The sequence below is a fragment of the Nerophis ophidion genome, linkage group LG01 (assembly GCF_033978795.1).
Source record: "Nerophis ophidion isolate RoL-2023_Sa linkage group LG01, RoL_Noph_v1.0, whole genome shotgun sequence".
Taxonomy (NCBI): domain Eukaryota; kingdom Metazoa; phylum Chordata; class Actinopteri; order Syngnathiformes; family Syngnathidae; genus Nerophis; species Nerophis ophidion.
The window spans coordinates 56674776-56696865 of NC_084611.1; the positions used below are offsets into that span (position 1 = coordinate 56674776).

The 22090-nt window shown below is 40.1% G+C and overlaps 1 protein-coding gene across 1 annotated transcript in view; it reads left to right on the top strand.

Moving 5' to 3' along the window:
* The window catches only part of sorcs3a (sortilin related VPS10 domain containing receptor 3a), a 614798-nt gene extending 593575 nt beyond the window's left edge, over positions 1 to 21223 (top strand). The window contains exons 21-27 of the mRNA XM_061907863.1: positions 1714 to 1837; positions 6631 to 6743; positions 8419 to 8550; positions 9405 to 9504; positions 14801 to 14906; positions 17747 to 17907; positions 19666 to 21223. Of these exons, the coding sequence (XP_061763847.1) occupies positions 1714 to 1837; positions 6631 to 6743; positions 8419 to 8550; positions 9405 to 9504; positions 14801 to 14906; positions 17747 to 17907; positions 19666 to 19724 (795 nt within the window). The 3' untranslated portion in view covers positions 19725 to 21223. The remainder of the gene's footprint in view (positions 1 to 1713; positions 1838 to 6630; positions 6744 to 8418; positions 8551 to 9404; positions 9505 to 14800; positions 14907 to 17746; positions 17908 to 19665) is intronic.
* The last annotated feature ends 867 nt before the right edge of the window (positions 21224 to 22090 follow it).

Genomic DNA, 22090 nt, shown 5'->3' on the forward strand with positions numbered 1-22090 from the left:
AAACACAGGAAAAATAGAATACAAAGTAAAAAATGTCATGTGGGCACTCATCTTCTAAAGGTTTGCATGAATTTAAAAAAATGCAAATTTGACAGCACACAGATTGTATCTCTTAAATGAGCAACATAGATAGCATAATCCATTTTGTTTGTTTATCGTCATGTATATACAGAATAGACTAGTAGGACACTCACAATACTGTTGTGTTTTGCTTGATTGTAAAAGATACACAACTGTCGAGGAGCTGGTCGGAGAAGAACAAGAGGGCCGACATTCATATGTTGTTAATATTCAGTGTTTTATGGTTCATAGTTAATATTTTAAATCACACTTTCCGTATTTGAATGTACATTTTGGGTGTCTATGTCAGTAAAAAAAAAAATATGGAAAATTCCATTCCGCGGGGCGGTATAGCTCGTTTGGCAGAGTGGCCGTGCCAGCAACTTGAGGGTTCCAGGTTCGATCCCCGCTTCTGCCATTTTAGTCACTGCCGTTGTGTCCTTGGGCAAGACACTTTAATCCACCTGCTCCCAGTGCCACCCACACTGGCTTAAATGTAACTTAGATATTGGGTTCCACTATGTAAAGCGATTTCAGTCACTTGAGAAAAGCCCTATATGAATATAATTCTCTTCGAGGTGATCTGTCATAAGGTTTTTAGAACTCTATCAGACATTGTGACTTTCGGTACTAGTGTTCCTGAAAAAAAGGGACATAAACACATATACTGTAGAGCAGATTTTTACAGCTAAATGTGTATACATCATTTATACACACATACACTTTGGCCCCCCCCCAGACACATTTTTTTCTATCAATGTGGCCCGGAGTCAAAAAATTTGCCCAGTCCTGATCCAACATTATTAATCACTAATTAAATGGGGTATATTTACAATCTTAGAAACGTTGGTCATATTTGATTTTTACACTCCTTGCAATGCATATGATTAAACATATAGATCAGTGGTCCCCAACCACCGGGCCGCGGCGATTGTTAACGGGCCGGAAAATAATTTGTTATTAATTAATTTATTTATTATTTTAATTAAATCAACATAAAAACACAAGATCCACTTACAATTAGTGCAACAACCCAAAAAAACCCCCCCTTTTTCATGACAAAAAAAAAAAGACCCCCCCCCCGGCACCCCAAACACCACGCCCACACCCCCCACCCCGGGCCCCGGGACAAATTATCAAGCGTTGACCGGTCCGCAGCTACAAAAAGGTTGGGGACCACTGATATAGATTGTACAATATATAACAACTTTAATTGACTTTAATTTACTTCGGACATATGTGGAAGTCGCTTCCTATCGGTCCCACTGTCAGACAAGCGTGCAGGGTTAACAAGGTTTTTAATGATAACGTTGTCAACAAAATGTTTCTTTCCTGGTAGAACGTAACTGTTCAGTCACGTCCGCATCCTCTCTCTCCTCCTGCTCCCGGCCGCTTACTGTTAAAGACAACGGATGATTTGCTTAACACGTACCACCTGTAAAATCTAATCACCTGCCAGCTGTATCTCGCCGTCAGCACTGCCACGCCCCCTCGTCTGATGGGGCTCTGTTCTCAGCACCATGGACGGAGGCGGTGACTTTTGCTCCTGCAGGCAGCGCTGGCTACACCTCAATCCACAACATAATTCTGCATAGTGGAATTGATATGACCATCTACAGCATGATCATTTGGTGTGTTTCTGTTGGTGTGTAGCCAGTGGTCACATTGGATGGGAGTGTCGCGTACGCCTTTCGCCATGAGGGAATGTACCCTGTCACAGTTCAAGTCGCTGCAGCAAACGTCATATTCCAAGATACAAAAACCATAGCAGTCAGAGGTGAGTATTCATTTTCTGCAACGTATACTGAAGGGGTCTGTTTTATAAAAAAGTCTTCAAACTGAATTGAGAACTTCTTCTCAGTATACTTGAATATGTGCAATATCCTTTGTACATTGTATTCTTACAAAACCCAAAACCAGTGAAGTTGGCACATTGTTTGAATCATAAATAAAATAGAATACAATGATTTTCAAATCCTTTTCAACCTATATTCAATTGAATAGACTGCAAAGACAAGATGCTGAAAGTTCAAACTGGAAAACTTTGTTATGTTTTTCAAATATTAGCTCATTTGGAATTTGATGTAAGCAACATGTTTAAAAAAAGCTGGGATAAGTGGAAAAAAGGACTGAGAAAGTTGAGGAACGTTCATCAAACACTTATTTGGAACATCACAAAGGTGAACAGGCCAATTGGGAACAGGTGGGTGCCATGATTGGGTATAAAAGCAGCTTCCATGAAATGCTCAGTCGTTCACAAACAAGGATGGGACGAGGGTCACCGCTACGTGAAGAAATGCGTGATGCAAATTGTCCAACAGTTTAAGTGTCATAACGGGGGGGTCGCAGCTTACTGCGAGGTTTGTTCTCCTGGGATACAATAGGACCATTCCAGACAAGACTTGCACGTAGGAACATATATAATTTCTCAGGAAATATTGGCAGGGCATGAGGTAAACAAACAAAATCTCTGGCGTGGAACAGACGCAAAACCGTGGCATGAAACAAACAGCATACACTATGGCATGGAACAAATACGATACTGTGGCATGAAATAAACACGACTTACGTGGACACGGCATGAATCGAACAATTTGAACGACGGTATTGCAAGAAAAGCAAGCATGAAACTACTAACTAACATAACTATGGCCCGGGCGACTGATTGGCAAAGACAGGTCTAAATCATGGTCTCTTGATTTGAGCAGGTGCGTGTCCCGAACACAAGAGGCAGGTGTATCTAAGAATTCGCCATGAAAACCAAACAACCAAGGAAGCGCAAACAGGAACGAAAAGAGTCCAAAACTAACAAAACATTACAAAAAGATAATCCAGACCAACGATCATGACATTAAGAACAACATTTCTCCACGAGCTATTGCAAGGAATTTAGGGATTTCACCATCTACGATCTGTAATGTCATCAAAAGGTTCAGAGGATCTGTAGAAATCAATGCACGTCAGCGGCAAGGCTGAAAACCAACATTTTTGCAATGTCTTGTTGCTGCCATTTAATTCTGAGTTAATGATTATTTGCAAAAAAAAATAGAAATGGTTTCTCAGTTCGAACATTAAATATCTTGTCTATGCAGTTTTATCAATTGAATATAGGTTGAAAAGGATTTGCAAATCATTGTATTTTGTTTTTATTTACGATTTAAACAATGCGCCAAATTCACTGGTTTTGAGTTTTGTATAATTTTAGGACACATATGTACCCCGCCTTCCGCCCCAATGCAGCTGAGATAGGCTCCAATAACCCCCCCCCCACCCCAAAAGGGACAAGCAGTAGAAAATGTATGGATTTTGACAATGTAGCTGTCCGAAATGGATGACTGTCGTTCTGATGATCGCAATATTTGTCTGCTTCCTCTTTTACGTTCTCTCCTTTTTGTTCTGCTACATTGATGATGATATCGATCCGATCCAATATTAGTACGCATCATATATACATGTTATTTCGTAGTGTGGAGTGTTAGAAAAGCTTTGATCAAGTCAAATTAGTCAAAGAGAACAATGGTAAGTATCAAAAACACTCATCTATTTGTTACTAGCATAATAAAATAGACTTATCCAGCCATCCATCAATTTTCTACCACTTGTCTCTTTTGGGGTAGCAGTAGGTGCTGGAGCCTATCTCAGCTGCATTTGGGCGGAAGACGGTGTACACCCTGGACAATTCGCCACCGCATCCCAGGGTCAACACATATAGACAGACAACATTCACAATCACATTCACTTATGATGTCTTTAATTAAAATAAAGTAGTATTGGGACGGCATGGGGCTGTTGGGAGAGTGGTGGTGCCAGCAACCTGTGGGTTCCTGGTTCGATCCCTACCTTCTCCCAAACTCGTCACGTCCGTTGTGTCCATGAGCAAGGCACTTCACCCTTGCTTCTGATGGGTCGTGGTTAGGGTCTTGCATGGCAGCTCCCGCCATCAGTGTCTGAATGTGTGTCTGAATGGGTGAATATGGAAATAGTGTCAAAGTGTTTTTAGTACCTTAAAGGTAGAAAAGCGCTATGCAAGTACAAACCCAGTTTCCATATGAGTTGGGAAATTGTGTTAGATGTAAATATAAACAGAATACAACGGTTATGCAATTAATTTTTAACCAATATTCAGTTGAATATGCTACAAAGACAACATATTTGATGGTCAAAATAAAAACCTTTTTTTTTGCAAATAATCATAATCTTTAGAATTTAATGCCAGCAACACGTGACAAATAAGTTGGGAAAGGTGGCAATAAATACAGATAAAGTTGAGGAATGCTCATCAAACACTTAGTTGGAACATCCCACAGGTGTACAGGCTGATTGGGAACAAGTGGGTGCCAGGATTGAGTATAAAAACAGCTTTCAGTCTTTCACAAGAAAGGATGGGGCGAGGTACACCCCTTTGTCCACAACTGCGTGAGCAAATAGTCAAACAGTTTAAGAACAACGTTTCTCAAAGTGCAATTGCAAGACATTTAGCAATTTCAACATCTACGGTCCATAATATCCTAGAAATATATCACCAACATTGAATGACCGTGACCTTCGAGCCCTCAGACGGCACTGTATCAAAAACAGACATAAATCTCTAAAGGATATCACCACATGGGCTCAGGAACACTTCGGAAAACCACTGTCACTAAATACAGTTTGTCGCTACACCTGTAATTGCAAGTTAAAGCTCAACTATGCAAAGCAAAAGCCATTTATCAACAACATCCACAAGTGCCGCCGGCTTCTCTGGGCCCGACCTTATCTAAAATGGACTGATGCAACGTGGAAAAGTGTTCTGTGGTCTGACAAGTTCACATTTAAAATTGATTTTGGAAATATTCAACATTGTGTCATCCGGACCAAAGGGGAAGCGAACCATCCAGACTGTTATCGACTCAAAGTTCAAAAGCCAGTATCTGTGATGGTATGGGGGTGCATTAGTCCCCAAGGCATGGGTAATTTACACATCTGTGAAAGCACCATTAATGCTGAAAGGTACATACAGGTTTCCGAACAACATATGCTGCCATCTAAGCGCCGTCTTTTTCATGGACGCCGTGCCTATTTCAGCAAACAATGCCAAGTCACATACGGCACATGTTACAACAGCGTGGCTTCGTAAAAAAAGAGTGCGGGTACTTTCATGGCCCGCCTGCAGCCCAGACCTGTCTCTAATCGAAAATGTGTGGCGCATTATGAAGCGTAAAATACGACAGCAGAGATCCCAGACTGTTGAACGACTGAAGCGCGACATAAAACAAGAATGGGAAAGAATTCCACTTTCAAAGCTTCAACAATTAGTTTCCTCAGTTCCCAAACGTTTATTAAGTGTTCTTAAAAGAAAAGGTGATGTAACACAGTGGTGAACATGTCCTTTCCCAACTACTTTGGCACGTGTTGTAGCCATAAAATTTTAAATTAAGTATTTTTTGCAAAAAATAAAAAATAAATTTATGAGTTTGAACATCAAACATCTTGTCTTTGTAGTGCATTCAATTGAATATGGGTTGAAAATGATTTGCAAATCATTGCATTCCGTTTATATTTACATCTAACACAATTTGCCAACTCATATGGAAACAGGGTTTGTACAACCCATTTACCATTTTTTGTAGTCATCTTTTTTTCATAATATTTTAACTTGTAAATGCACGTATGGAAGTGCACAAATGAAGACACAGACAAAATGATTACCTGTTGTGTAATGTTGTCTGAAAATTTATTTTTCAGGCATCAAGCACTCAAATATGTAAAAAAAAAAGATTTATCATCAGCTGCTGTTGAAAAATATATAAAGCAAATGTATTGCTACTATAGTACATTTTTAGTCCATACTTGCCAACCCCCCTAATTTTCCCAGGAGACTCCCGAATTACAGTGCCCCTCCCAAAAATCTCCCGGGGCAACCATTCTGTCGAATTTCTCCCGATTTCCAGCCGGACAACAATATTGGGGGCGTGCCTTAAAGGCACTGCCCTCAGCGTCCTCCACTACCTGTCGTCACATCCGCTTTTCCTCCATACAAACAGCAAGCCGGCCCAGTCACATAATATATGTGGCTTTCACACACACTTAAGTGAATGCCAGCATACTTTGTCAACAGCCATACAGGTTACAATGAAGGTGGCCGTATTATAAACTTTAACACTGTTACAAATATGCGCCACACTGGGAACCCACAGCAAAAAAGAATGACAAACACGTTTTGGGAGAACATCCGCTTCGTAACACAACATAAATACAACAGGACAAATACCCAGAACCTACCATGGCACCCCAAAACCCCATCTTCGGAATTCGGAGGTCTCAAGGTTGGCAAGTATGTTTTAGTCTACTTTATACCTGAATTATCCTTCCCATCCTCACCCTTTCTATCCTTTGTAACTGAGCTACTGCGTGCAACAATTTCCCTTGTGGATCAATAACGTTTGTCTAAGTCTCAGTCCATAGTTGACAAGGAATTTAAATGTTCAATAAGAAGATATTATAAACTTGAATACAAACCAAATTACATATTTACAAATGTCATTGTTTTTTGCTTCTCTGAGATGTTTCTTTCTTGGATCTTCTCACCAGAATTCTTCAAATCGATACTGTTATCGTTCTCCCCGAATCTGGACGAGTTCAACCCTGATTTACCTGAGTGGAGGCAGGATGCCGGGAGAGTAATTAGGAAAGCTGTTCTCCAAGTGAGTCATGTGAAATGTTCTCCTTGCCCTCTGGCTTAGGGTCCTTCCGTTCTATCTTTTTTATCAGCCGTATGACTTACCCGTCTAGCTTTTTCTCAATAATTTTCTAAATCCCTATTACTTCTCCTGTCCAATACTCTAAACTCATTGGTGCAGCAAGAGAACACCCTCAGGTCACCCTGTGATTCATCATCCGACAAGTGTGAAGACGCCTCTTCTACCCTTGTCCTTCAGGAAACGGCCTCATGAGCACCGAGTTCCTTGATTCTAAAAGTCACACTCCGTTTAAACAGTCTCCTAACTTCTGAGTGTTAAGGCTTAGAAGAGAGCAGTTGTCCTTTTGCCGTGTGGTGATATGCATTCCCTTCCATACACTCAGTTCAATCCAGACATACAGTGGAAGCTTCGTGAACATACCGTATTTTTCAGACTATAAGGTGTCAAAAATCAACAGTGGGGTGCGCCTAATGTACGGCATAATTCTGGTTGTGCTTACCAACCTCGAAGCTATTTTATTTAGTACATGGTGTAATGATGAGTCATGCATAAGAGATGTGTTTCAACTGCAAGATGACGCCAGTAAACAACACCAAAACTTTAAATTTTCTATTGAGAATATTGAACAAAAATCTGTCAAAAACTTGATTAAAAACCAATTACAAACACAATAATCCCCCCCCCCCCCAAAAAAAATGACTAAAAGCTTATCTTATTTATATTTGCATAGTATGTATATAGTATTATTGTTGTATGTACAAATAGTAATATATCTAGAAAGGGTGGTCCTAAAGAGGTAGGCATTTTTTGGAGGTCTCAAGAAGGTAAAAAATACAAGAATGTGTGTGTGTGTGTGTGTGTGTGTGTGTGTGTGTGTGTGTGTGTGTGTGTGGGTTGTGTGTGTGTGTGTGTGTGTGTGTGTGTGTGTGTGTGTGTGTGTGTGTGTGTGTGTGTGTGTGTGTGTGTGTGTGCAAAGACAAATACAGTGGATGACTTACAAGAGGGTTCACACTGTTTCTTCACAAAGTTATGTGCACATTTTTAATTAACATTTCGGGAAATGTCAGCAATGGTATAAAGAACAAGTGATTACATTTTGGGGGTTCTTTGGATCACAGTCTGGATTCAGGACTGTTTCACTGTTGGGCAGTAGGGCCTGGCAAAAGTTTTAGTGCTTTTCTAGTTACTGGTGTTATAAGGTTTGTTTTATCACTTCCTCCAACGTTTCCTTTCTTATTTTTTTAAAGACGCATCAGCTATTCCATTATTTGTTCTGCAGTCCCATTTCGGCGCTGGATAAGAGATTTGTCATTGCCTTCATCATTACGATGTTGCCATCTCAGGCTACCGAAACAACATAAAAGGGATCACAGACTCCAGGGTGATTTATCACCACCGCGGCCTCGTTCTTTATTTCCATTGTAAGCTCAGGTTTTAAGCAATTTAAGAAAGAGAAAATAAGAGAATGCAATAGGACAACTACGAAAGTTACTATAAGGCCAAGGGAATGTATTGCCGCACTGTGTTGGTTAATGTAAGCTAATGCAATTTTAAACTTGAACTTTCACTCATTACTTTATATCAGTTTTTGTCCCTTCCTAAAGAAAAAAGGTATACCAATAGCTGACAGAAATGCAATATGCAGTATTGATATGTACCTATGCTTGTTTTACCACAGGTGGCTGAGTTCCCAGAAGAACAGCTTTTGGTAGCTGTGTTACCTGGTGTTCCAACTGCTGCTGAACTATTCCTGTTACCACACAGGAGCCAGTCACAGGACAAGAAAAGGAGTGAGCAGGAGCTAGAGCGGGTATGGGTGGTACATTTTACACCTTAAAGGGGAACTGCACTTTTTTTTTTTTTGTAATGTTGCCTATCATTCACATTCATTATGAAAGACGGGGGTATTTTTTTTATGCATTTTAAATATGAAATATACATAACGTATTTTTCAGACTATGAGGTGCACTTAAAATCCTTAATTTTTTTTAAAAATCGACATTGCGCCTCATAACCCGGTGCACCTAATGTATGGTGCTTACCGACCTCGTAGCAATTTTATTTGGTACATGGTGTGATAATAAGTGTGACCGGTAGATGGCAATCATACATAAGAGAGTGGTGTAAACTGCAAGATGACGCCAGTAAACGACACAAAAAACTATATATATATATATATATATACAGTACATATATATATATATATATATAAATTCTTAAAAATATATACACCACCCGCTACCACCACCACCTCAACACACACCAACCAGCAGGCCCAATCCCCCAAATTCGGAGGTCTCAAGGTTGGCAAGTATGCGGGGACGTAGCCACTTCCATGTATCCCTCTGTTTACATCATCGAGTTGTCTGCTGTTTCCTTGCTTCCTTCCACCCTGTAAATTTAATGTAGATCATGAATCGTGCCTCGCACCTGAAAATTAAAAGACTGAGGAGATAATCCAACAAGTTAGGTGACTTTGACAGCCATTTAGGATCTGGAACTGGTGAGAACGACACGAAAAGAGCTTGTTCCCCATCGTCATGTCATTCATAAGGATTGTGTCAAAATTCCCCAAAAAGTGCAAATCCCCTCTAAGTTTCCTGAACAGAAAGCTTACCAATAATATTTTTCTTAAATAAAACTGCTGTTACATATGTCCTACAGATATCAACCATAATTGTAAATGCTCTGAATCAAAATCTGGTGGAGTTTGAGCTGAAGCCTGGCGTAAGAGTGATAGTGTACAACACACAGCTAACACTGGGTAAGAGACATTTTCTTCTTTCGTTTTTTAGGTTATCTGCCATACTGTGATTTGGTTTTCTAATGTTGCCTTTTGTCGCAATGTTAATGAGTCGGTTTTGGACAAAAGCAGGAGGGCTGTTTGCCCAGGGACGGAGCCAAACAGGCAAAGAGAGACGCCTCAAACTAAAACCCCACAGGGTTAGTAGAAGAGCTGGCAGTCTCTGGACTGTTGGTTCACAGTGTAAGTGAGCTGAAATTGTGTTTCCAGTTAGGCAGAAATTATTGTTTTTCTTCTTTCACATAACTGGGTCAAAACTGACCCAAACAACAATAATAACAATTATGTCCTACACATATAAAAATAGTAGTTGTATGCATTTAAAACCTAGAAATAGATTGGGGACAGAAGACAAGTCAGCAAATTAGCGTAGGACTGGAAATGCACTATATTGCCAAAAATATTTGACCACCTACCTTGACTCACATATGAACATGCCATTCCATTCCTAACCCATAGGGTTCAATATGGCGGCTGCATCCATCGCAGCCAGCATTGTGGAGTGCTGATGTCATCATGGTGTGAGAAGGCTGTTCCAATTCATGAAGTTCCAAGAGTCCTTCAAATCCAGCCAACAAATGTGTCCATTTCTCCCAATTGCTGCAATTGTGCATACCACCCTTTGCGCACTCAATTATTTCTAACATTGGAACGCTACGCGGAGTGGAAAGAGCCACTTTACAATTTAAGTGTGGAGCTCGCCTCCCAGTGGGTTGTTGCCGATCACACAAGTTCAACACGGGTTCAACAACATTTTATTTTGCATCAAAGTTCTTAGCACGACACTCGACTCTTCAGTCCCACTCCTCCGCAATTCCGTTTCTCCAAGCCCTCCTCCTCCTCCGGCCCCCGGCCCCCTTCTGATCAGACAACTAGTCCCAGCTGGGCAATCGAATCACCTGTCAGCTGTGTTTCAAAGCCGGCCCTGCAGCAAGTGTGCCAACCATGCCCCCCTCCACAGTAAGTACGGCTTTATTTATTTATTGAAAACATCTAAAAGCAGACATATAAAACACGGGTGACAGTAGTGATGTATACATTTGTGCTAAAATACGAGACTTCGATCATCGTAATGTTGTGCTCTCTGCTCCTCTCTACACGAAGGAAGAGCCATATATCCAGACATTGGAAAGTTTTTTTTCAACATTAGGAAAAAAACCTTGCATCATTTATTTTACTATTTCAGACCACAAAAAATGTGCGCGTGTCTGCCTTTGTAGTCCCTTGTGTGGTATTTGGGTCTGCGGGACCAGTTTTTATTTTTTATTAAAAGAAAAAATGATACAATTAATTAATTTTTCAAACCGAGACTTACTGACTTTGGCTCATTTTCTGTGAAGAACATATATCAGAATACATATTTAATGATCACACACCATACACCCCCCCTACACATCTCTATTACGTATAAGATGTCAGGGATAATAGAAGTGCGGAAATTGATGTTCTGTGTACCATACACACATACACACACACACACACACACACAGCAGGCCTAGACAGGAGGAGGACAGAGTTAAAGTTAAAGTACCAATGATTGTCACACTCACACAAGGTGTAGTGAAATGTGTCCTCTGCATTTAACCCATCCGCTTGATCACCCCCTGGGAAGTGAGGGGAGCAGTGGGCAGCAGCGGTGCCGCGCCCGGGAATAATTTATGGTGATTTAACCCCCAATTCCAACCCCTTTAATGCTGAGTGCCAAACAGGGAGGCAATGGGTCCCATTTTTTTTATAGTCTTTGGTATGACTCGCCCGGGGTTTGAACTCCCAACCTACCGCTCTCAGGGCGGACACTCTAACCACTAGGCCACTGAGTAGGTTAGAGTGTAGGAACACAGAACACCAGAGGGTCAAATGTGCGAAAAAATGAGAGCAGACAGTGTTGACAAACAGTTTTGCAACCTTATGTGGGAACCGCAAGTGCAGAAAACACAAAAAAGAATCCCTGAGGGATGCAGAAACTGGCACAGAAATTTTCCGTGCAACGTTCATATTGTTGTTACTCAGCCAGCATTTGTGGGTCTGATGAACCCGTTGCATTTTGTGGCTTTTAATGCCTCACAATCAAACACTTGTATGGTAAAATACTGAGCAGATGTTTACCTTATCCCAATAAACATCTGTTCAGCATTTTAACATAAAAGTGTTTGGCTATGAGGCATTAAACACCACAGAATGCAACGGGTCCATCAGACCCACAAACGCTGGTTAAGTAACAACAATATGAACATTACACAAGGGTTAATTATGTCGTATTTCTGTGTGGCCGGAATAGTGATGTATTGTAAATGTGTGCATCAATGTACTGGTAATAGTTATTGTTATTTTTGGTGGACATTTGCATGTTATGTGAAAAAATGTATCGATTTTTTCGGACTATAAGGCGCACTTAAAATCCTTTCATTTTCTCAAAACGCGACAGGGCGCCTTACAACCTCGGTGCGCCTAATGTATGGCATAATTTTGGGTTTGTTTACAGACCTCGAAGCTATTTTATTCGGTACATGGCGTAATGATAAGGGTGAGCAGTAGATGGCAATCAAACATAAGAGATACGTGTTGACTGCAATGACTCAAGTAAAAACAACACCAACATTTTATATGTTCCGTTGAAAATATAGAACATTACACACGGCACTGAAAAATCTTTCAAAATGTTTTGGTACAACTTTGGTAAGCTATGAAGCTGATCGCTTGATGGATTGTACTGTGCTTCAACATACGAGCATTATTATGGTGTGTGTATAAGGTAAGACATATTATCTGGCATTTTATGCAATATTGTGCATAAAGCAACTTTTACTACCCTCTGGTACCTGCTGATCTGTATTTGAGATTTGCATAAGTCCTGAAAATGTGTGATTGTCTGCGTTTGGTGTCCGTACCTACACCGTAGTCAAAGAACTTCTTCTTTTTCTCTATTTTCTTTTTATGGGACATTCATCCTCCGCTGTTGCCATTTCTAATATAAAGTAGTGTAAAGTGTGTACTTATGTAAGTCATTAAACTCGCTATAAAAGCGCTAAAACATACCGGTGTAGTGAGTTTCCATAATTCACCGAAGGAACTTTATTTATTAGAGAATTCCGGTCGGACGGTTTATCACGGACACATTTACAGCCTCGTAATTGCACTAGTGAGCCACGGATGAGAAAATACTGCACCGTTATGGATTTAAGTAAAGGCTGAATGTCATTAAAATAGATAGCTCCATCTTTTGACACTTTTTCCACTCTCGTCCTTGCACGCTACACCGCTACAACAAAAATGACGGAGAAAAAAACGCTGCCGAAGATGAGCATCCTGAAGCAAATTTCAGAACGCTGCTTGAAAATGATCTGTAAAACATAATCTATGCAACATTTTGACTCAATAGCCACCATTACATGTTATGTAGACAAACTACAAGGAAATGTTTTACATTTTGAAGAAAAAAAAAATATATATGACCCCTTTAATGTGCCTAATAAACCGGTGCACCTTTTGTATGAAAATAGACCAGACTCGACCCGCTCATCGGCAGTGTGCCTTATAATCTGGTGCGCCCTATGGTCCGGAAAATACCGTACTCCTATAAATAATAATGTGATCTTTTTTTTAACTGTTCTGTTGTTATTGTTTGGCTCTTCAGAACATTCAAAGAAGACATGGACTTGGACAAGGCAATTTAACCTTTTAAGGCCCAACCTGTTTGTTTACATGCTTTTTTTTAATTTCTCGTTGTTATTTGGACTTATTGGACCCTAATTACAATAAAAACTAACAATTATATTTTAATATGATGTACTTAGTCCATAAGTAACAAACGTGTACTTCATGTTCAGTGACATGCTAATTCTTAAATTAACACTTTTTTTTCCAAATTCCAGATGGCAGTATAAGTGTCCACATAAGCGGCCATAAGACCCCAATTCAGTAGTGTACACAATTTTGGAAATAAAAGCTAAAAGGTGCTGTCCACGCATGTGGCCAACTAAGCCTTCAGAGGTTAGAGGACAACATAGCTAAAATAAATGACACACAACAAGTCTATACCAGTTTTGATGATCATTTAAAGGCTTGTTTTTTTTAATGTATATAAATTATTAAACTCATGTGTTGAAACAGCAGTTGTTGTGATTCATTTCCTCTGCCTTCATTGCAAATAGTTATATGATAATATCATGCTATCCCAATTTATTTCACACCAAATATTTACTATTACTGGTTATAATGCAACCAATTTGATATATTTAGAAAACTACATCAATTGTAAATCACATTAATTATTGTTATCGTTATAATTATATTATTGAATATTATTAAAGTAACTGCTAAATAGTATTGTGTGGTGTTGCAGTATGAGGAGTCTTATGGGACATCATCTGGTTTGTCTGCATGTTTTTACATTTCCCACACAACCATTCACAAACATAAAAAAAAAAAATCCACCATGAATTAAAAATTTGAAATAACAGATTTAAAATTCTTGTCAACACGTGACACATGTTCGCGACAACCCTCCCGATTGATTGGTCGGCTTTGGTGCCGGCAGCTCTGAGCTACTTCCACTAAAAAAAGGTGAAGGACCAAGAAAACTCAAAAAACTCTTCGACATTTGTGGAAGTCGCTTCTTAGCAGTTCCGCTGAAGACACGGCACAAGAGTCCAGCGTGCAGATTTAACAAGGTTCTTAATGATAATATTTTTCAGTAATCGGTTTCTCGCCCAGAACATGATTTTTCAGTCCTGTCTGTATCCTCCTTCTCCCCCTGCACTGTTAAAGACAACAGATGATTAGATTAACATTTACACCTGTGCAATTTAAAAATCTGCCAGCTGTGTGTCGCCGTCAGCACATGCCACGCGCACGTCTGATGTCGCTCTGTTTTCAGCACCGTGGACAGAGGTCGGTGACCTTTGCTCCTTCAAGCGCGCTGATCACACTCCCTCTCCACAACATTATTCTCTTAAATTGACTATTATTCAATATCCTGCAACTGAGCAGCAGATTCCTGACCTAAATGTAAGAGCGGGGACAACTGATACGAGCAGTAAGTTTCCTGATTGTCCCAACCCCCTATTCATATTGGACTCTCACTAGGACCCACACTTTGTCGACTGTTTGGGCTGGGTCCAGCTACCGAATTGAGACACGGCACGAGTGTTAATGTTTCAAGATATATTATTTCATAGTGCGTATAAATGTCCAAGTAGAGGATTGTAGAAATATTGAAACAAAAGTAATAAATGTGTGAAATACTCTGTTCCCATAGCTCCATTGGTGGACGCGAACCCACGACATAGTAGTTCAGCTTTGCTGATGCTCTTATCAGTGGTGTTCCTCGGCCTAGCAGTGTTCCTCATCTACAAATTCAAAAGGTACTGACCTCTTTGATTACTTTTACCTGTTCCACAGACACGCTTACATTGTAACCTAGAAAATGTTTTCATTTATTATTCATACCATGTAAACACAACCAAGACTAGGGGTTTTCCAAGTCTAATCATGGGCTTCGTTCCAATGTCCTCAAAGATGTCCCAGGTCCTCAGTTTGGTGCGTCTCTGATAAGCATACTGTAATTACTACAAGACGTGAAATCTTATATGTCATAATTGGGTGGGTTTAAGGCTTAACCACAGTTCTTGATGAGGTTTTCCATCAAATTTATTTCCCAAGCTAAATTGTTCAATGCTTCCTCATCTCATACTCAATCAATCAATCAATGTTTATTTATATAGCCCTAAATCACAAGTGTCTCAAAGGGCTGTACAAGCCTCAATGACATCCGCGGTACAGAGCCCACATAAGGGCAAAGAAAAACTCACCCCAGTGGGACGTCTGTGACTCCCCCCTGATGTGCTGTGGCGCCCCCTAGGGGAAGTTGCACAGCATATTTTGAAAACTCCTGGTTTGCCTGACAAGACTAGAATGATATGCAGTAGTGGTTCTGGCTTGTCTGATGCCCTGGGCACTATTTTGATAAAATAAACTCAAAATAAATGTAAAGTACTTTTTTTCGCAGTGTAAAAATCTTTTTAGTAGAAACTGACCAAACTTCCCTTTACTCAAACCAAAACTTCCTGTCACCGGGAGATGATTCAAAACAAAAAAGCTCTGTTCTCGTTACCAGTAAAACTGAAGCTTTTCCGGATTTTGATTACAGCTACAGGACAGGTACCAAACATATTCGGTTGAAATCTGAAATCTGCAGAGTGAAGGTGCTAACTACTGTAGCTACAACGTTGCCTAACAACCTAAAGCCGTGACCGGCGCAAGGTACAACATTTGCTGAAATAAGCAAGTAAAAAGTGAGGCTATCTGTCAAAGCTAACAACGCCAACAGCTGCTGAGCAACTATAAAACGCACACTATGGAACAAAACTCTCAGTCCGAAACATCCAAGCTCACAGATCAATTTTCAGGAAAGAGATGAGAAAGTTGGTGCAAACAAGACAAAACCTTTAATTAGATGTCCGAGGTCTACACATACTTGCCAACCTTGAGACCTCCGAATTTGTGAGATGTGGGTGACATATGTCATTAAAAAAAACATGTATAGAACATATAAGTCAAATATTTAAATTTTTTGACGACTGGATGAAGGCAACTTTTACTGAACTCAGTCAGAAAGTAAAAATATTTTGTGGTGACTTCAACATTGACCTCTTTAAACTCTAAAAATCAAAATACCATTGACTTCTTTATATTGACTTTATATCCTAAAATCACAAGGCCTGACAGCATCACAAGACAATGCTGATTGATAATGTTTTTATTAAAGATGGTCATAATAATACTATAAGTGGTCTTTTCACAATCTATAACAAAAACTACGGTTGACAAAAAATACACTTTAAAGACTAAGCAAAGAGAAAAGTGTCATGACTCGGACCTTGGTGTGGTTTGTTTTCCCGTGGTGCAAAGCGACTGGATCGGACACAACGTGAAGGTAATGACATCTTTAATATTAACTTGAAAAAGGAACAAACAAAAAGCGCGCACAAGGCGGAGAACAAACTTGGCTATGAAAACAAAAACGATAACTATAATGTAAACTATGGACATACAACTAAACTTGCAAACTACAGTATGGTATGAATAACGTAAACTTACTTGGAACGAGAAAAGAGCATGAAGCATCAGCATGGATAACAAGGGTGGAAGAGGGTGATGTCGCCAGGCTGACTGCCTGGCAACTACAGGCTTAAATAGTGCTGTGGTGATTAACAGGTGCATGAGTCCAAGTGAATCAGGAGCGTGACATGACAGGTGAAATCTAATGAGTTGTCATGGTGACAAAAAAAACAAGAGTGCACAATGAGTCCAAGACCAAACAGAACGTGACCACAACACATGACAAAAACTGTTTACAAAGTACAAGGAAGAAGAATCCTGATTAACATTTTAAACTTCATTAAGAAAATTAGATAATCTTATGCATCTTAATGTGTGACTCAGAATTTACTTAACTATTTATTTATAAGAACCTTACCTATTGTTTATTTATGTTATCAAAATGTATTCATTCTTCTTATTTGTTCATTTATTTATTTACTTAATAAAGTATTTAGTCACTGTTGTGTTACAGGTTGAGTACAAACAAATGTGTTAGAAGTTGCTATATAACAAAAAGGGGTTAGGATTAAATAAACTCTGCTTCTTTCTACTCCTTTTTGGACATGCTGTAATGAGAAACTGAAAACATGAGAGGCATTACATTATAACTGTATGCATGTTCCAAATGAACCAACACCGTGTGTGCATTTCTTCTAGCTTAAATGGCATAAATTAATGTAATACAACACAAAAAATAGAATGGTATTTTTCTGCAATCCGGACATCCTTTAAAAAGTGCAATTAAATCAATGTTATCTTACTATAGAGCGTCAATTCCATTTTTTTTTTTTAATAAAATAATACCATTCCTTTTATTCAAGGCACATTCTGTGTTCCTATTGTTTTTTAAACTGCGCACCTCATGCCTTTGGAATTATTTATTTTTTAATAATTATTCCCCACCATCGTTATCAATCTTTTGTTTACAATTTTGGTTGCAATTTATTCAACTCCTAACTAGCCTGATACTTAACACATTGACACATATTCCGACCCGATGAGCACAACTTGATATGATATGTTTACCTTATAATGCTCATCATGTGAGAATGTGACTCTAACCATTTCTCTACAAACTTTTTTTCTTTTTCAAATTTACCAGAAAAATACCTTGGATTAACATATACGCTGAGGTGAACCAAGAGAAAGAACAGGAGATGATTAGCTCTGTGGGCCAAGGTGACAACGCAGCAAAAATTACATTGAGTGAATTCTCCTCATCTAAAGAACTTATGGACAAAGAGCTGGATGCAAGAGTCAAAAGTAAGTCAGTGTCCCCAAAACGCAAAAGTTTTGACACACCTTCTCCTCGTTCAATGTGTTTTCTTTATTTTCATGACTATTTACATTTTAAATTGTCACTGAAAGCATCAAAACTATGAATGAACACATGTGGAGTTATGAATCTAACGAAAAAAAGTGAAATAACTGAAAATGTGTTGTATTCTAGTTTCTTCAAAATAGCCACCCTTTGCACACTCTTGGCATTCTCTCCTAAAGCTTCAAGCACACCTGTGAAGAGAAAACGACTTCAGCTGACTGCCTCTTGAAGCTCATCGAGAGAATGTCAAGAGTGTGCACAAAACTCTTCGGGTAAAATTGATGATTTATGCAGATTCTAAGTACCCAAACACAAGTATCAATTGATGAAAATAAATTGGTAAGAAAAGTTGGTTTCGCAGAATAGGTTTGCTTTAAACTGTATATGCACTAATATTTCCTCTGATTTCATCTACATATACTGTCGTCATGCTCCAGTAGTACTTTGTAGTCAGTACTTTTCTTGGGGTTTCCTGATTAGAATGAACTATTATCTTGCAGACCAAGTCATGTGGACAGTTTTTAAAAAAAATGTATATACACTCGTGGTCAAAAGTTTACATACACTTGCAAAGAAAATAATTTCATGGCTGTCTTGTGTTTCCAATAATTTCTAAAACTCATATTTTTTTGTGATAGAGGGATTGAAGCACTTACTTGTTGGTCACAAAAAACATTCAGTTTGGTTCTTTTATGAATTCATTGTGGGTCCAAATCTGCTGGGTCAAAAGTATATATACAGCAATGTTAATATTTGGTTACATGTCCCTTGGCAAATTTCACTGCAAATAGAGCGCTTCTAGTAGCCATCCACAAGCTTCTGGTTGAATTTTGACCCCTCCTCTTGACAAAATTGGTGCAGTTCAGCTAAATTTGTTGGGTGTTGTGGCCAAACAGCTCCATTTTTGTTTCATCTGACATCATATGGACAACGATAAGACCTTTTGGAGGAAAGTTCTGTGGTCAGATGAAACAAAAATTGAGCATTTTGGCCACAATACCCAGCAATATGTTTGGAGGACAAAAGGTGAGGCCTTTAAACCCAAGGAACACTATCCCCACCGTCAAGCATGGTGGTTATTATGCTCTGGGCCTGTTTTGCTGCAAATGGAACTGGTGCTTACCGAGAGCAAATGGGACAATGAAAAAAGAAGTTTACCTCCAAATTCTTCAGGACAACCTAAAATCATGCTGAAGAAACAAGTCCATGTAAGAAAACCAAAAAATGTAGCTGAACTGAACCAATTTTGTCAAGAGGAGTGGTCAAAAATTCAACCAGAAACTTGCCAGAAGCTTGTGGATGGCTACCAAAAGCACCTTATTTCAGTGAAACTTGCCAAGAGACATGTAACCCAATATTAACATTGCTGTATGTATACTTTTGACCCAGCAGATTTGGTCACATTTTCAGTAGACCCATAACAAATTCATAAAAGAACCAAACTTCATGAATGTTTTTTGTGACCAACAAGTATGTGCTCCAATCACTCTATCACAAAAAAATAAGAGTTGTAGAAATTATTGAAAACTCAAGGCAGCCATGACATTATGTTCTTTACAAGTGTATGTAAACTGTTCATCGCGACTGTATATTAGTTTCATGGTTTAGTTTATTTTAGACAACACTTTAAGTCTACTGGATTATTAAAAATTAGAGTGGACTAATTCATCTTCTTTTGTGTTTCTGCTGCATTTTCTAAGGTGGAGCCACAAACACCTATGAGAGCACAAGGGAGATACCGAACTGTACGAGTGTGTGAAGCATGCTCATGTCCGGGGGTCTCTCTTTCAGTTGTGTAGTTCTCAACACAACTCCTGTTAAAAGTTTTTTCTAAGGGGCCCCATTTTTACAGCTGTGTACTGATGTTGTGTGACACAAACATCCATGCAGCAAACCAACGTATTCCATCCATCCATCCATCCATCCATTTGTTTCCGCTTATTCGAGGAGCCTACTAAGAAAAGCCCAAACTTTATTCTCCCCAGCCACTTCGTCCAGCTCCTCCCGGGGGATCCCGAGGTGTTCCCAGGCCAGCCGGGAGACATAGTCTTCCCAACGTGTCCTGGGTCATCTCCGTGGCCTCCTACCCGTTGGACTTGCCCTAAACACCTAGAGAGGCTTTCTGGTGGCATCCTGACCAGATGCCCAAACCACCTCATCTGGCTCCTGTCAATGTGGAGGAGCAACGGCTTTACTCTGAGTTCCTCCCGGATGACAGAGCTTCTCGCCCTATCGCTAAGGGAGAGCCCCACCACCCTGTGGAGGAAACTTATTTCTGCCGCCTGTACCCGTGATCTTGTCCTTTCGGTCATAACCCAAAGCTCATGACCATAGGTGAGGATGGGAACATAGATCGACTGGTAAATTGAGAGCTTGGCCTTCCGGCTCCGCTCCTTCTTCACCACAACGAATCGATACAGCGTCCGCATTACTGAAGGCGCCGCACCGATCCGCCTGTCGACCTCCAGATCCACTCTTCCCTCACTCGTGAAAAAGACTCCTAGGTACTTGAACTCCTAGAGAACCATGGACTCTGACTTGGAGGTACTGATTCTCATCCCAGTCGCTTCACACTCTCCGAAACGATCCAATGAGAGCTGAAGGTCCTGGCCAGTTGAAGCCATCAGGACCACATCATCTGCAAAAAGCAGAGACCTAATCCTGCAGCCACCAAACCGGATCCCCTCAACGCCTTGACTGCGCCTAGAAATTCTGTCCATAAAAGTTATGAACAGAATCGGTGACAAAGGGTAGCCTTGGCAGAGTCCAACCCCCACTGGGAACAGGTCCGATTTACGTATTCCATGAGATTATTATAAATACAGACACAATTTAGTGTTTTGTGGGTGTATCAGCTCTGTAACAGTTATCAGGTTGGCAGACACTTTGCTTTAAAATTTATGTTTCTTTTTTAAACAAGGAATATTGCTAACATATAGAGTGCAGCGCTATCACGTGTCCGTAAAAGCAAAGAAAGATCAACGGTCTGGTTCTCATCATCCGCTTTACTGTAAATGGATCATTGACTGGTGCACGTTCCAACCGAGCATTCAATTTATGTTTTTGTAAATACGGAACTACTGTACATAGTTATTTTCATAGTCCGTCCAGAAACCCCACTGATCTATTTCAAGACTCTTCATCTGCAGTGGGTTGACATGCATATCTTAGAACTGTTTCTATCATTGACAATTTGTTAGCATATTGCACATTTTGCAAAACCTCGATGTTTCTGGAAATAAATGTAAAGGAACAAAATGTACCATGTAACTTTTCATGATGCATTAGAATGTGTCAAGACTCAAGTCTTCAGAAATGGTGCTTTTGCTTGTCCCTCTAACAAAGACGATGGCCAAAGTGCACCAAATAGGGAACGTTAATTTGTTTCTTTTATGTTTCATTTTATCTTTGAAGGACAACCCAGTTCTACTTGCAAGAGAAGAACTCATATTGAAAAATGATATTCTGAAGAGCAGCACACCGTATTTCATTCTTGTGTTGCACGGCATTCTATTCACACAATGCGATATTTGTCCATCCAACTTCAACTGCTTCTACGGAATCTGGTCGCGGGGAAAACAGCTCCAGCAGAGACCCCCAGACATCCCTCTCCAGAGCAACATTAGCAACTTCCTCATGGGGGATCCCGAAGCGTTCCCTGGCCAGAGAGGAGATGTAATCCCCCATCTGGTTCCCGGCCAGCCGCAGGGTCTCCTCCCAGTGGAACGAGGACCTCCCAAGAGACGCCCGTGAGGCATCCGCACGAAATCCCCGAACCACCTAAGCTGGCTCCTTTCTCTCGGGTGACTGAACTTTTTACCCTATCTCTAGGGGAGATGCTAGCCAGCCTTCTGAGGAAACTCATATCGGCCGCGTGTATCCGCGATCTTATTCTTTCGGTCTTCACCCACACTTCATGACCATAGGTGAGAATACGAATGTAAATAGCTCGGTAGACCGAGAGCTCTGCCTTCAGGCTCAGCTCTCGTTGCCTGCCAGGCTTCTGAGGAAACTCATTTCGGCGGCTTGTATTCGCGATCTTTTTCTTTCGGACTTGACCCACACTTCATGACGATAGGTGAGAGTAGGAATGAAAAAAGCTCGGTAGACCGAGAGCTTTGCCTT